General features: G+C 43.6%; 1 protein-coding gene across 1 annotated transcript in view; it reads left to right on the top strand.

The window, feature by feature from the left end:
- The first annotated feature begins 348 nt into the window (after nucleotides 1-348).
- Nucleotides 349-14,736, top strand: part of LOC120020275 (acid-sensing ion channel 1C) — a 175,762-nt gene continuing 161,374 nt past the window's right edge. The window contains exon 1 of the mRNA XM_038963825.1: nucleotides 349-903. Within this exon, the coding sequence (XP_038819753.1) occupies nucleotides 349-903 (555 nt within the window). The remainder of the gene's footprint in view (nucleotides 904-14,736) is intronic.

Raw genomic sequence — 14,736 nt, 5'->3', positions numbered from 1 at the left:
TTTCTGGAGCTCATTGTTTGGTTCTGCTACAAAGACAGCTGAGCGGGAGCGAGAGAGAGAGCGCTACAGAGAGAGAGAGAGAGAATAGAAGAGGAGCCTGAAAGAAAAGGGGGGACCTGGGACTACATGGAAGAACTGACACCCACTGGAAGAGACATTTTAAAAGCATCTGCCAACCATTTTAAGATAGTGGTTAGAATTTTCCGCTTGCCGCTTATTGTTGGAATAAAAGCCACAGGCTGCCGAGCCAAAGCACTGGCGACCGGTTGGTTTATGCTACATTCTGTTGCTAAGCAAGTCTCTCTAACCTGAAGTTCTTGTTGAGGATCACTCACCCAAACTGCAACCATGAAGGGGGACTCCGAGGAAAGCATCGAGAGCATCCGGCCTTCAAACCTGCAAGCCTTCGCCAACATGTCCACTCTACATGGCATGAGCCACATCTTTGCCTACGGGCACATGACGTTTCGCCGCTTCCTGTGGACGCTCTCCTTCCTGGGCTCGTTGGCCTTGCTTATGCTGGTGTGCATGGACCGCGTGTCCTACTACTTTGAGTATCCCCACGTCACCAAACTGGATGAGGTGGCAGCGCCCAACCTCACCTTCCCTGCTGTGACCTTCTGCAACCTAAACGAGTTCCGCTTCTCCAAGATCACCAGGAACGACCTGTATCACGTGGGGGAGCTCCTGGCCCTCCTGAACTCCAACTACCAGATAGCCAACACTCATCTGGCTGAGCCTGAGGTGCTGGCCGCCCTCAAGGATAAGGCCAACTTCCTCAACTTCAAGCCCAAGCAGTTCAACATGACAGACTTCTACAACCGCACGGGCCATGATATCAGTGACATGCTGCTGCAGTGCACGTTCCGGGGATCGGAGTGTTACCCATGGAACTTCAGTACCGTGAGTCTATTCAAATCATGTCTGGTTATCTGGTTTGGGATTTGTTGTGCGTCATCTCTCTGGGTTTATGTTGTGTTCTTTTCCAGACTAAACAGAGTTTGGATTTCAATGGTTTTAGCTATGTAGTTTCTATATTAATTGAGGCTTGAGAGGAATACCTAATATCTTTCTTCAGGGAAATGTTAACTAATTTACTGTCCCCATAGAGGCAGAAGTGGACAAATTCGTTTTTGTATTGTCCTATTGTGCTCTCAAGATCCACATAAGGCTACTGTTGAGTGTAGAAATTGATTGTCACAGTAACTTTAGAATAAAACCAAAGCTTTGCCGCTTGTGTTACAGACAAGGTACAGTAACTCACACTGGACCTGCCATGGTTGTACATGTTTAAAGGTGATCCATAGCCTAAAGGGGAATCCAGAATTGGACATGATGGTCACATCAATAACATCTTATAGATAATTTAACAATGGCTAGGTGTAATGATATTATTTGTACATGGTAGGCTACTGTAAGAAAATCATTGGTTGTAGTTCAGGCAACTCTAGTGGCCTTGGTAAACGACAAGGTGAGTGGAAGATGGATGCCTTGCAGACAATATCTTTCATTCCTTTAAGCTGTGGTTTCTGTGAAGAGAAGGAATGATACATGACTTTTCCCATATACTTTAAAAGCAGTAAACACTGAAACCTCAGGCGGTGATACAGACATTTCTTAAAATACTCTGTTCATGAGGTGCAGAGTATCAATCTACACACATTACCCCATAATGACAAAATGAAAACAGTATTTTTTATCTTCCGGTGAAGTCCACAAAGCAAATATTGCATGTAAATAACAATTATATGATCTGCAGCATGGTCAAGCAAGTTGTTTTCAACAGTTTACGAAACAACTACTGATTTAGAACCACAGAGTTACCGCAAGTCAGCACTAAGGAGCATTGCCTCCGCTATTCCAGCACCATTTCAACTTTAACATCATCAAATCAACAGTGCTATATACAGTGCATTTGGAAAGCATTCAGAACCCTTCCCTTTCTCCACATATTGTTACAGCCATATTCTAAAATTGATTAAATTATTTTTTATTTACACACAATACCACATAATGACAAAGCGAAAAGAGGTTTTTAGAAATACCTTATTTACATAAGTATTCAGACCCTTTGCTATGAGACTTGAAATTGTGCTCAGGTGCATCCTGTTTCCATTGATAATCATTGAGATATTTCTACAACTTGATTGGAGTCCACCTAATTCAATTGATTGAATATGATTTGGAAAGGCACACACCTGTCAATGTATGGTCCCACAGTTGAGTGTCATGTCAGAACAAAAACCAAGCCATGAGGTCGGAGGAATTGTCCACAAAGCTCAGATTCTTGGATTTCTTGGAATGTTCTCAAACCATTACTGTCCATGATATCAGAGAAAGGATTGTGTCGAGGAACAGATCTGGGGAAGGGTTAGCAGAAAATGTGTACAGCATTGAAGGTTCCCAAGAACTCAGTGGCCTCCATCACTCTTAAATGGAAGAAGTTTGGAACCACCAATACTCTTCCCAGAGCTGGCCCCCAGGTCAAACTGAGCAATCGGGGGAGAAGGGCCTTGGTCAGGGAAGTGACCAAGAACCCAATGGTCACTCTGACAGAGTGAGTTCCTTGAGTTCCTCTGTGGAGATGGGAGAACCTTCCAGAAGGACAACCATCTCTGCAGCACTCCACCAATCAGGCCTTTATGGTAGAGTGGTCAGACGGAAGCCACTCCTCAGTAAAAGGCACATTAGAGCCCACTTGGAGTTTGCCAAAAGGCACCTAAAGACTCTCAGACCATGAGAAACAAGATCCTCTGGTCTGATGAAACCAAGATTGAAGTCTTTGGCCTGAATGCCAAGCGTCACATGGTGGCGTGGTGGTGGCAGCATCATGCTGTAGGGATGTTTTTCAGGGACTGGGAGACTAGTCAGTATTGAAGGAAAGATGAACAGAGCAAAGTACAGAGAGATTCTTGATAAAAAACCTGCTCCAGAGCGCTCAGGACCTCAGACTGGGGCGAAGGTTCATCTACCAACAGGACAACAACCCTAAGCACACAGCCAAGACAACACAGGAGTGGCTTCGGGACAAGTCTCTGAATGTCCTTGAGTGGCCCAGCAAGAGCCCGGACTTGAACCCAATCTAACATTTCTGGAGAGAATTGAAAATAGCTGTGCAGCGACGCTCCCCATCCAACCTGACAGAGCTTGAGAGGATCTGCAGAGAAGAATGGAGAAACTCCCCAAATACAAATGTACCAAGCTTGGCATCATACCCAAGAAGACTCAAGGCTGTATTCGCTGCCAAAGGTGCTTCAACAAAGTACTAAGTAAAGTGTCTGAATACTTATGTAAATGTTGCAGGGCTCTGGCAGTGCTCCTCCTTGCACAAAGGCGGAGGTAGCGGTCCTGCTGCTGGGTTGTTGCCCTCCTACGGCCTCCTCCACGTCTCCTGATGTACTGGCCTGTCTCCTGGTAGCGCCTCCATGCTCTGGACACTACGCTGACAGACACAGCAAACCTTCTTGCCACAGCTCGCATTGATGTGCCATCCTGGATGAGCTGCACTACCTGAGCCACTTGTGTGGGTTGTAGACTCCGTCTCATGCTACCACTAGAGTGAGAGCACCGCCAGCATTCAAAAGTGACCAAAACATCAGCCAGGAAGCATAGGAACTGAGAAGTGGTCTGTGGTCACCACCTGCAGAATCACTCCTTTATTGGGGGTGTCTTGCTAATTGCCTATAATTTCCACCTTTTGTCTATTCCATTTGCACAACAGCATGTGACATTTATTGTCAATCAGTGTTGCTTCCTAAGTGGACAGTTTGATTTCACAGAAGTGTGATTGACTTGGAGTTACATTGTGTTGTTTAAGTGTTCCCTTTATTTTTTTGAGCAATGTATATATATATATATATTATAGAGATCAGTCCTTTCGGGAGCCCAGTTAAATTATTTCTAAATCCCATCATTGGATGGTTCGGTAGTTGGGTTTCCAAAGGAACTTCATAGGTCAGCTATGTTGTAAATAAAGAAAAAAGGAGTGGTAATGTGCATCTTTCAATTCTTGGAATGTTCTCAAACCATTACTGTCCATGATATCGGCAAGGGCACGGATTCCACATTTGGACCATTGCGGGGATGCAAAAGGTTACTGCACCTGTACATAGCCCATCTATAATTTAGCCCAAACAACTACCTCTTCCCCTACTGTATTTATTTATTTATTTTGCTCCTTTGCACCCCATTATTTGTATTTCTACATTGCACATTCTTCCACTGCAAATCTACCATTCCATTGTTTTACTTGCTATATTGGTTTACTTACTGTCACGTCCTGACCATAGAGAGCCCTTATTTTCTATGGTAGAGTAGGTCAGGGCATGACTGGGGGTTATTGTAGTTTATTATTTCTATGTGGGGTTCTAGTTTTGTTTTTCTATGTTGGTGATTGGTATGATTCCCAATTAGAGACAGCTGGTAATCGTTGTCTCTAATTGGGGATCATATTTAAGTAGCATTTTTTCCATCTGTGTTTTATGGGATATTGTTTTGAGTTAGTGCACGTCTTTTCCCCATTTGTTTTTACTGTATGTATGTGTCTGAGAGTGTTTGAGAGTTAGTGGGTGTGTCCTTGTGACCAAAACTAACAGTATCTGAAAGGTGTTGGGGGTGTCTAACACACCTGTGTGTTTAAGTGTTCAGTGACAGACCGTGGATCAACTGATAAATGTAGCAAAATGGCACTTTTGACAAAGTATAATCTTTTTATTGAAAAAGACTCCTATGGACTTGTTGAATCAAAGTTGCAAAGGAGATGACAAGGTGGCAAGAATTCCGGACTTTTCCCTTGCTAACCAGTGCAGAGACTCAACTGTTCTCTACTGTGGATGAGTGAAGTCATCCTCTGTAGTCACGGTTCATGGGTTAGTTTATTGTTTATTTGTTTTTGTCTTTGCTAAGTTTCACTTTATCATTAAATTATGTGGAACTCAACATCCGCTGCGCCTTGGTCCGATATTTATTCCAGCGAATGTGACACTTACACTTTATATTGGGCCCAAACAGTGTTTCTGGCAGTACTGTAACAGCAAGTTGAAGTGGCTTGCTTTCTCCTTATTCCTTTTCAAATCCTCAGTATGACCCTGCAAAAAGTACTGTAGGCTACATTCCGAAAAGGGCTCATTCGTTCTCTCACTTTATATACCATTCCCCTCACCCTCTCAGGTAGAATTAGAACATTTTCTAAGGTAGTCGCAACCTTAAATTTGATCCGGTGAAATGGTTTTATTGTCATTAATTTTATTAAAATGTTTCAGTGATTCAACTGCACTTTTCCCCAGGCAAGGCCCTCCTTATTGGATTGCTTTGTAGTGTTCTTTTGACAAAAATGCCATCAAATGCACCTGCAAGAGCTTTAGCGATTAGGACTGGCTTAGGACTGGCTTACATTAATACTGGTACCATTCCAATACATTTCAAGTAGTGGTGCAAAATGTAGCAGAGAAAGATTTTAGTCAAATAGTCTTGAAGCTATTTGATTGTAGAGCAACAAACACATGTTTTGAAGGTTTATTAGAACATTATTTCGCTCATAGCATTTATTCTCCTATCGTGAGTGCTTGACAGCAATGGATGGGAATATGAATTCTCTCTTTGTTTGAGAGTAACCTGGTCTATAACCTTGTCCGTTATTTGTTGAATCCCTCTAAGCCATTTTTATGCTAATGGTCAAAAGTAAATTTGGGATTTGACTCTCAGTAAGTATACCAATTATACAGTGTGTAGTTTTCATGAGATTTGCAAGAATGAGTAGACACTTTAAATTTACAGTAATTTACCACCAAACTATCTAGCATATCAGAAGAGAAGGCAGCAAGTGGTATGCTTATCCTAATGTTTGCAAGGTTGGGTTCCTTTTCTGACACTGAAATATTTAATATCAATTGTAAAACTCATCCCTTTCACAGATTATGGCAAGAGATGTGCAAACTCATCCATGTAATGTTTGACCATTGACAAGTGAGTTCAAGTGCCGTTCATGTGAACCAACTGCTTGTGGTCATTCAGAAGGAATTTTGTGTCTTGAAAGTGTTAACATTGTGCTCTCTGTGGACCTTGAAAGGGTAACTTGGCACATGGCTTGGCACATCACTGTGGGCTTATATGATGAAGCTGGGACTATGATTTGGTATTCTGGTGACATTTAACTGAAGTCCTTCATTGGTTGTGAAGTAGTCACAACTGTCATTTCAATTGCTTGTTCCTTTTTTGTATGAAATGGAAACATCTTTATTTCCATGTTTGTTGCCAAGCAACACTCTATGCCTTTGAAAAGCAAATAATGGGTAATTGCTATTGTAATGCTTGATTGAAAACACTTGCCAGGGGAAAAAAACGGGTTAGGGTAGTTCCCACTTAAGCACATCTTTGTGAATGCACATTTCATTGGGGCTGGTGGTTGAATGCACCTGTGCAATTACACATTCATTCTCAGTCACCATATCTGATAATGAATGATTGTGTTGAAGCACAAAACACCAGTCAAACAAACAATATCAAACACACACCAGAAATCAGGTATTGCTGTGTTTATATGGAGTGAGAGAAGCAGCACACTGTACTACATCATGCACCCCTGTGAAGAAAAGCATTTGTCTGGATGTCAGAAGAAGTACGTACTGTACTGATGCAGCAGTGAGCTGAGTGCTACATTACATCCATCCCCACCCAACAAACCTTAGCCATTAACCCTCTATGGGGGTAACAGCTCTGTTGATAACCTGCTGTATTGCAAACACACTGATTATGCTCAGAACTGTGCATAACACATGGGAGTCAGTCATGATTAATTATGACACGATTTACTTAATTTCAAATCAAATTGTATTAGTCACATGCGCGGAATACAACAGTGAAATGCTTACTTACGAGCCCCTAACCAACAATGCAGTTAAAAAAAATACAGATAAGAATAAGAAATAAAACTAACAAGTAATTTAAGAGCAGCAGTAAAATAACAATGGCGAGACTATATACAGGGGGGTATCGAGTCAATGTGCGGGGGCACCGGTTAGTTGAGGTAATATGTACATGTAGGTAGAGTTATTAAAGTGACTATGCATAGATGATAACAACAGAGAGTAGCTGCGGTGTAAAAGAGAGGGGGGGGCAATGCAAATAGTCTGAGTAGCCATTTGATTAGGTGTTCAGGAGTCTTCTGACTTGTGGGTAGAAGCTGTTAAGAACCCTTTTGGACCTAGACTTGTTGCTCTGGTACCGCTTGCCGTACAATTTTTAGGGCCTTCCTCTGACACCGCCTGGTATAGAGGTCCTGGATGGCAGGAAGCTTGGCCCTAGTGATGTACTGGGCCATCCGCACTACCCTCTGTAGTGCCTTGCGGTCGGAGGCTGAGCAGCTGCCATACCAGGCGGTGATGCAACCATTCAGGATGCTCTAGATGGTGCAGCTGTAGAACCTTTTGAGGATCTGAGGACCCATGCCAAGTCATTTCAGTCTTCTGAGGGGAAAAGGTTTTGTCGTGCCCTCTTCACGACTGTATTGGTGTGCTTGGACCATGTTAGTTTGTTGGTGATGTGGACACCAAGGAACTTGAAGCTCTCAACCCGCTCCACTGCAGCCCCGTCGATGAGAATGGGGGCGTGCTCGGTCCTCTTTTTCCTGTAGTCCATGATCATCTCCTTTGTCTTGATCATGTTGAGGGAGAGGTTGTTGTTCTGGCACCACCCGGCCAGGTCTCTGACCTCCTCCCTACAGGCTGTCTCGTCATTGTCGGTGATCAGGCCTAACACTGTTGTGTCGTCGGAAAATGTTATGATGGTGTTGGAGTCATGCCTGGCTGTGCAGTCATGAGTGAACAGGGAGTACAGGAGGGGACTGAGCACGCAACCCTGAGGGGCCCCTGTGTTGAGGATCAGCGTGGCAGATGTGTTGTTACCTACCCTTAACACCTGAGGGCGGCTCATCAGGAAGTCCAGGATCCAGTTGCAGAGGGAGGTGTTTAGTCCCAGGGTCCTTAGCTTATTCATGAGCTTTGAGGTCACTATGGTGTTGAACGCTGAACTGTAGTCAATGAATAGCATTCTCACATAGGTGTTCCTTTTTGTCCAGGTGGGAAAGGGCAGTAGAGATTGCAAAAAGGGCAATAGAGACGCCCCAGCATCATCTGTGGATCTGTTGGGGCGGTATGCAAATTGGAGTGGGTCTAGGGTTTCTGGGATAATGTTGTTGATGTGAACTATGACCAGCCTTTTGAAGCACTCCATGGCTACAGATGTGAGTGCTACGGGTCGGTAGTCATTCAGGCAGGTACCTTAGTGTTCTTGGTCTGCTTAAAACATGTTGGTATTACAGACTCGGACAGGGAGAGGTTGAAAATGTCAGTGAAGACACTTGCCAGTTGGTCGGTGCATGCTCGCAGTACACGTCCTGGTAATCCGTCTGGCCCTGCGGCCTTGTGAATTTTGACCTGTTTAAAAGGTCTTGTTCACATCGGCTGCGGAGAGCGTGATCACACAGTCTTCCAGAACAGCTGGTGCTCTCATGCATGTTTAAGTGTTATTTGTCTCGAAGCGAGCATAGAAGTAGTTTAGCTCGTATGGTAGGCTCGTGTCACTGGGCAGCTCTCGGCTGTGCTTCCCTTTGTAGTCTGTAATGGTTTGCAAGCCCTGCCACATCCGACGAGCGTCAGAGCAGGTGTAGTACGATTCAATCTTAGCCCTGTATTGAAGATTTGCCTGTTTGATGGTTTGTCAGAGGACATAGCGGGATTTCTTATTAGCTTCCGGGTCCCACTCCTTGAAAGTGGCAGCTCTAGCCTTTAGCTCAGTGCGGATGTTGCCTGTAATCCATGGCTTCTGGTTGGGGTATGTACGTACGGTCACTGTGGGGACGAGGTCATCAATGTACTTATTGATGAGGCCAATGACAGATGTGGTGTACTCCTCAATGCCATCGGATGAATCCCGGAATATATTCAAGTCTGTGCTATCAAAACAGTCCTGTAGCTTAGCATCTGCTTCATTTGACCACTTTTTTATTGATCTAGTCACTGGTGCTTCCTGCTTTAATTTTTGCTTGTAAGCAGGAATCAGGAGGATATAATTATGATCAGATTTTCCAAATGGAGGGCGAGGGAGAGCTTTGTATGCGTCTCTGTATGTGGAGTAAAGGGGGTCCAGAGTTTTTTTTACTCTGGTTGCACATTTAACATGCTGATATTTACAAAAATACATAGTCTGCCGCTCCTTGTCTTACCAGACGCCGCTGTTCTGTCCTGCCGGTGCAGCATATAACCAGCCAGCTGTATGTTGATAGTGTCGTCGTTCAACCACGTCTCTATGAAGCATAAGATATTACAGTTTTGAATGTCCCGTTGGTAGTTTAATCTTCCGCATAGGTCATCTACTTTATTGTCCAAAGATTGCACGTTTGCTAGCAGAATGGAAGGAAGTTTGGGTTTATTCGATCTCCTACGAATTCTCAGAAGGCAGCCTTTTTCTCCGCCTCTTCACGCAAATCACGGGGATCTGGGCCTGTACCCGAGAATGCAGTATATCGCAGGCCTCGTCACACTCGTTAAAGGAAAAAAAGTATTCTGCCAGTCCGTGGTGAGTAATCGCAGTCCTGATGTCCAGAAGTTATTTTCGGTCATAAGAGACGGTAGCGGCAACATTATGTACAAAATAAGTAAAGAAATAAGTTACAAACAACACAAATAAACGAACAAAAAACACAATCGGTTGGGGGCACGTAAAACGTCTGCCTTCTCCGGCGCCATCTTACATTCATTGCCCATTTACTTCAGTTGATGCGTTTGATTTCATTGTGATAGATGTGATTTCACCCCCTATAAAAATCTGTATTCAGTGTCATAAGGCTTATAGACGAATATTTAGAGAAATACCACAGGAAACTTTCGATTATTCAAATGCCCTCTGAGGTCTTGAGAGAGAGATTTACAATGCAAAGGATTGTGGGAGGGATGAGCTTTGACCTTGAGTAAATGAGGACGGAATTCCATTAAAGTCTGGAGCGTGATGTGATTGCGCTTGGAAAGCATTCAAGTTTATCTTAAAGTAAAAACAAACCACAATTTTCATTTCCAAACTCTCTCCACCCATCATACAAACTTGCTGTATATTATATACGACACATTATATACTGACATCTAAGTAAGGTGACACTCTTACGGTCCTGTTTCCTCTATCTATATTCCCCATAGGGTTTGGCTAATAAAAGGAGGGAAATTGAAGCTGTGCTGCTCTGCAGTGCTAGTCTGGAGAGGAGCGCCTCGTCAGTTCACAGGTGAAGGCTGCTGTGCACAAATCGATTTGCTTTGGCTTTTGTGACCTTCCTCTTTTCACTATAATGTTATTTCTGAGTTTAATCCAAGTATGTCCTAGAGCTGTTGTTGAAGAGCTGTTGGTTAGTCCCTCATAATGTAGTCTCTATGCAGCAATGTATTCAAGGTATGAGTGCTTATAGTCCATCTTATGCCACAACATTCTCAATAACCAGAAGTGCCACTGACTCAGAAAGGGCATTAGTAGGTCTGTGGGTTACAGTACCTTAAGTCTCATGAAGGCCGTAGCGATGCTAATTTAGCCATCCACTACACTTTCAAATGACAAAATCCCATTGGCTATGGATGTGACATTTTTATGAAGATGTCTCTCAATACAAATCAAAATGAGTTTCAATTTGGATCATATTCATCATGTCCACAATGCGGCGGTGTGGACATAATAGCATGGAGCCCATTGAGAAATGTAACAAATGAGAGCCTAATACGCACAGCGGAAGTACTTTTTAACCAGGTAGGCCAGTTGAGAACAAGTTCTCATTTACAACTGCGACCTGGCCAAGATAAAGCAAAGCAGTGCGACACAAACAACACAGAGTTACCCATGGGATAAACAGTCAATAACACAATAGAAAAATCTATATACAGTGTGTGCAAATGTAGTAAGACTAGGAAGGTAAGGCGAAATAATTACAATTTAGCAATTAAACACTGGAGTGATAGATGTGCAGAAGATGAATGTGCAAGTAGAGATACTGTGGTGCAAAGGAGCAAAAAATAAACAACAATATGGAGATGAGGTATTTGGATGGGCTCTTTACAGATGGGCTGTGTACAGGTGCAATAATCGGTAAGCTGCTCTGACAGCTGATGCTTAAAGTTAGTGAGGGAGATAAGTCTCCAGCTTCAGAGATTTTTGCACTTCGTTCCAGTCATTGGCTGCAGAGTCCTGGAAGGAAAGGTGGCCAAACGAGGAGTTGGCTTTGGGGATGACCAGTGAAATATACATGCTGGAGCGTGTGCTACGGGTGGGTGCTGCTATGGTGACCAGTGAGCTGAGATAAGGCGGGGCTTTACCTAGCAAAGACTTATAGAGAGCCAACGAGAGCATACAGATCGCAGTGGTGGGTAGTTTATGGGGCTTTGGTAACAAAACGGATGGCACTATGATAGACTACATCCAATTTTCTGAGTAGAGTGTTTGGGGCTATTTTGTAAATGACATCGCCGAAGTCAAGGATCGGTAGGATAGTCAGTTTTACGAGGGTATGTTTGGCAGCATGAGTGCAGGATGCTTTGTTGCGAAATAGGAAGCCGATTCTAGATTTAATTTTGGATTGGAGATGCTTGATGTGAATCTGGAAGGAGAGTTTACAGTCTAACCAGACACCTAGGTATTTGTAGTTGTCCACATATTCTAAGTCAGAGCCGTCCAGAGTAGTGATGCTAGACGGGCAGGCGGGTGCAGGCAGCGATCGGTTGAAGAGCATGCATTTAGTTTTACTTGCATTTAAGAGCAGTTGGAGGCCACGGAGGGAGTGTTGTATGGCATTGAAGCTCGTCTGGAGGTTTGTTAACACAGTGTCCAAAGAGGGGCCAGAAGTACAAAGAATGGTGTCGTCTGCGTAGAGGTGGATCAGAGAACCACCAGCAGCAAGAGCGACATCTTTGATGTATACAGAGAAAAGAGTCGGCCCGAGAATTGAACCCTGAGGCACCCCCATAGAGACTGCCAGAGGTCCGGACAACAGGCCCTCCGATTTGACACACTGAACTCTATTTATTGACTACAGTTCAGCGTTCAACACCATAGTACCCTCAAAGCTCATCACTAAGCTAAGGAACCTGGGACTAAACACCTCCCTCTGCAACTGGATCCTGGACTTCCTGACGGGTCGCCCCCCAGGTGGTGAGGGTAGGTAGCAACACATCTGCCACACTGATCCTCAACACTGGAGCTCCCCAGGGGTGTGTGCTCAGTCCCCTCCTGTACTCTCTGTTCACCCACGACTGCATGGCCAGCCACGAGTCCAACACCATCATTAAGTTTGCAGACTACACAACAGTGGTAGGCCTGATCACCGACACCGACGAGACAGCCTATAGGGAGGAGGTCAGAGACCTGGCCGGGTGGTGCCAGAATAACAACCTATCCCCCACCGAGCACGTCCCCATTCTCATCGACGGGGCTGTAGTGGAGCAGGTTGAGAGCTTCAAATTCCTTGGTGTCCACATCAACAACAAACTAGAATGGTCCAAACACACCAAGACAGTCGTGAAGAGGGCACGACAAAGCCTATTCCCCCTCAGGAAACTGAGATCCTCAAAAGGTTCTACAGCTGCAACATCGAGAGCATCCTGACCCGTTGCATCACTGCCTGGTACGGCAATTGCTCGGCCTTTGACCGCAAGGCACTTCAGAGGGTAGTGCGTACGGCCCAATACATCACTGGGGCTAAGCTGCCTGCCATCCAGGACCTCTACACCAGGCGGTGTGAGAGGAAGGCCCTAAAAACTGTCAAGGACCCCAGCCACCCCAGTCATAGACTGTTCTCTCTACTATCGCATGGCAAGCGGTACCCTTTTAGGTATAAAATATAAATATACAAAAAGGCTTCTCAGCAGTTTTTACCCCCAAGCCATAAGACTTCTGAACAGGTAACCAATGGTTACCCGGACTATTTACATTGTGTGCCCCCCCGCCAACCCCTCATTTTACGCTACTGCTACTCTCTGTTCATCATATATGCATAGTCACTTTAACCATACCTACTAGTACATACTACCTCAATAAGCCTGACTACCGGTGTCTGTATATAGCCTTGCTACTCTTATTTTCAAATGTATTTTTACTGTTGTTTTATTTCTTTACTTACCTACACACACACACACACACACACACATACCTTTTTTCGCACTATTGGTTAGAGCCTGTAAGTAAGCATTTCACTGTAAGGTCTACACCTGTTGTATTCGGCGCACGTGACAAATAAATGTTGATTTGATTAGATTAGTTGGTGATCCAGGCGAGGCAGTCATTTGAGAAACCAAGGCTGTTGAGTCTGCCGGTAAGAATGCGATGATTGACAGAGTCGAAAGCCTTGGCCAGGTCGATGAAGACGGCTGAACAGTATTGTCTTTTATCGATGGCGGTTATGATATCATTTAGGACCTTGAGCGTGGCTGAGGTAATCCTGAATACATTTTCTCTTCTAGATCAATGGAAGAGCTACACAGTGTTTAGGATTTTTCTAGAATTTTACTGCAAGGTTTACCAAAAGTTTACTCAGTTGAAGAAGTGGCCTATTCCATAATACTTACAGTATGCTAACCCATTCAATGACAATTGTCCTTCTGTGGCTTATAGAGTATGGTGAAATGATCAAGTTTTCTTAGTTGTATGTACAGGGTGCACATGCTTTAAATTGTGCAGAATTTAGCTATCACAATAAGAGTCTGGTAGCACCAGGTGTGTGTGTGTGAATGAGTGTGAATGAGAGTATACAGGTGCTTTCAGAAAGTAGTCACACCCCTTGACTTTTCCCACATTTTGTTGTGTTACAGCCTGATTTTAAAATAATTTAATTTAGATTTTGTGTCACTGGCCTACACACAATATCCCATAATGTCAAAACTGGAATTATGTTTATACACATATTTACAAATTCATAAAAAATGAAAAGCTGAAATGTCTTGAGTCAATAAGTATTAAACCCCTTTATTATGGAAAGCCTAAATATGTTTGCTTAACAAGTCACAAGTTGCATGGACTCTGTGTGCAATAATAGTGTAACTCCCTTTGTACCGCACACATACGATTATCTGTAAGGTCCCTTGGTCGAGCATTGAATTTCAAACACAGATTAAATCGCAAAGACCAGGCAGGTTTTCCAATGCCTTGCAAAGAAGGGCACCTATTGGTAGATGGGTAAAAAATAAAAAAGCAGACGTTGAATATCCCTTTGAGCATGGTGAAGTTATTATGTACACTTTGGATGGTGTATAAAGTCACTACAAAGATACAGGAGTCCTTCCTAACTCAGTTGCTGGTGAGGAAGGAAACCGCTTAGGGATTTCACCATGAGGCCAACGGTGACTCTAAAACAGTTACAGAGTTTAATGGCTGGGATAGGAGATAACTGAGGATGGATCAACAGCATTGTATTTACACCACAATACTAATCTAAATGACAGAGTGAAAAGGAAGAGGCAAGAAACAAGGTTTTGAAGTGCTTGACCTATATATATAGGAGATATACGGATATATGAAAGCTCAGGATATATATATATATCACACACACATAAAACATACCTTTTTTGGGTAGGCATAAAACAACCTACATACTTCCATACATTTTTAAAACCAGTACAGGTTACTTTAAGACGAGTCCCGTGACGGAGAACAACTCATTTTTGTGAGAGTCTTTCCATAGATGGGTCATAATAGTTTTCTAGGTCAAACCGTTCT

This window comes from Salvelinus namaycush, chromosome 25 (assembly GCF_016432855.1).
Source record: "Salvelinus namaycush isolate Seneca chromosome 25, SaNama_1.0, whole genome shotgun sequence".
Taxonomy (NCBI): domain Eukaryota; kingdom Metazoa; phylum Chordata; class Actinopteri; order Salmoniformes; family Salmonidae; genus Salvelinus; species Salvelinus namaycush.
Note: the sequence above shows the minus strand (reverse complement) of the source record. Positions and strands in the feature narration are given on the sequence as shown.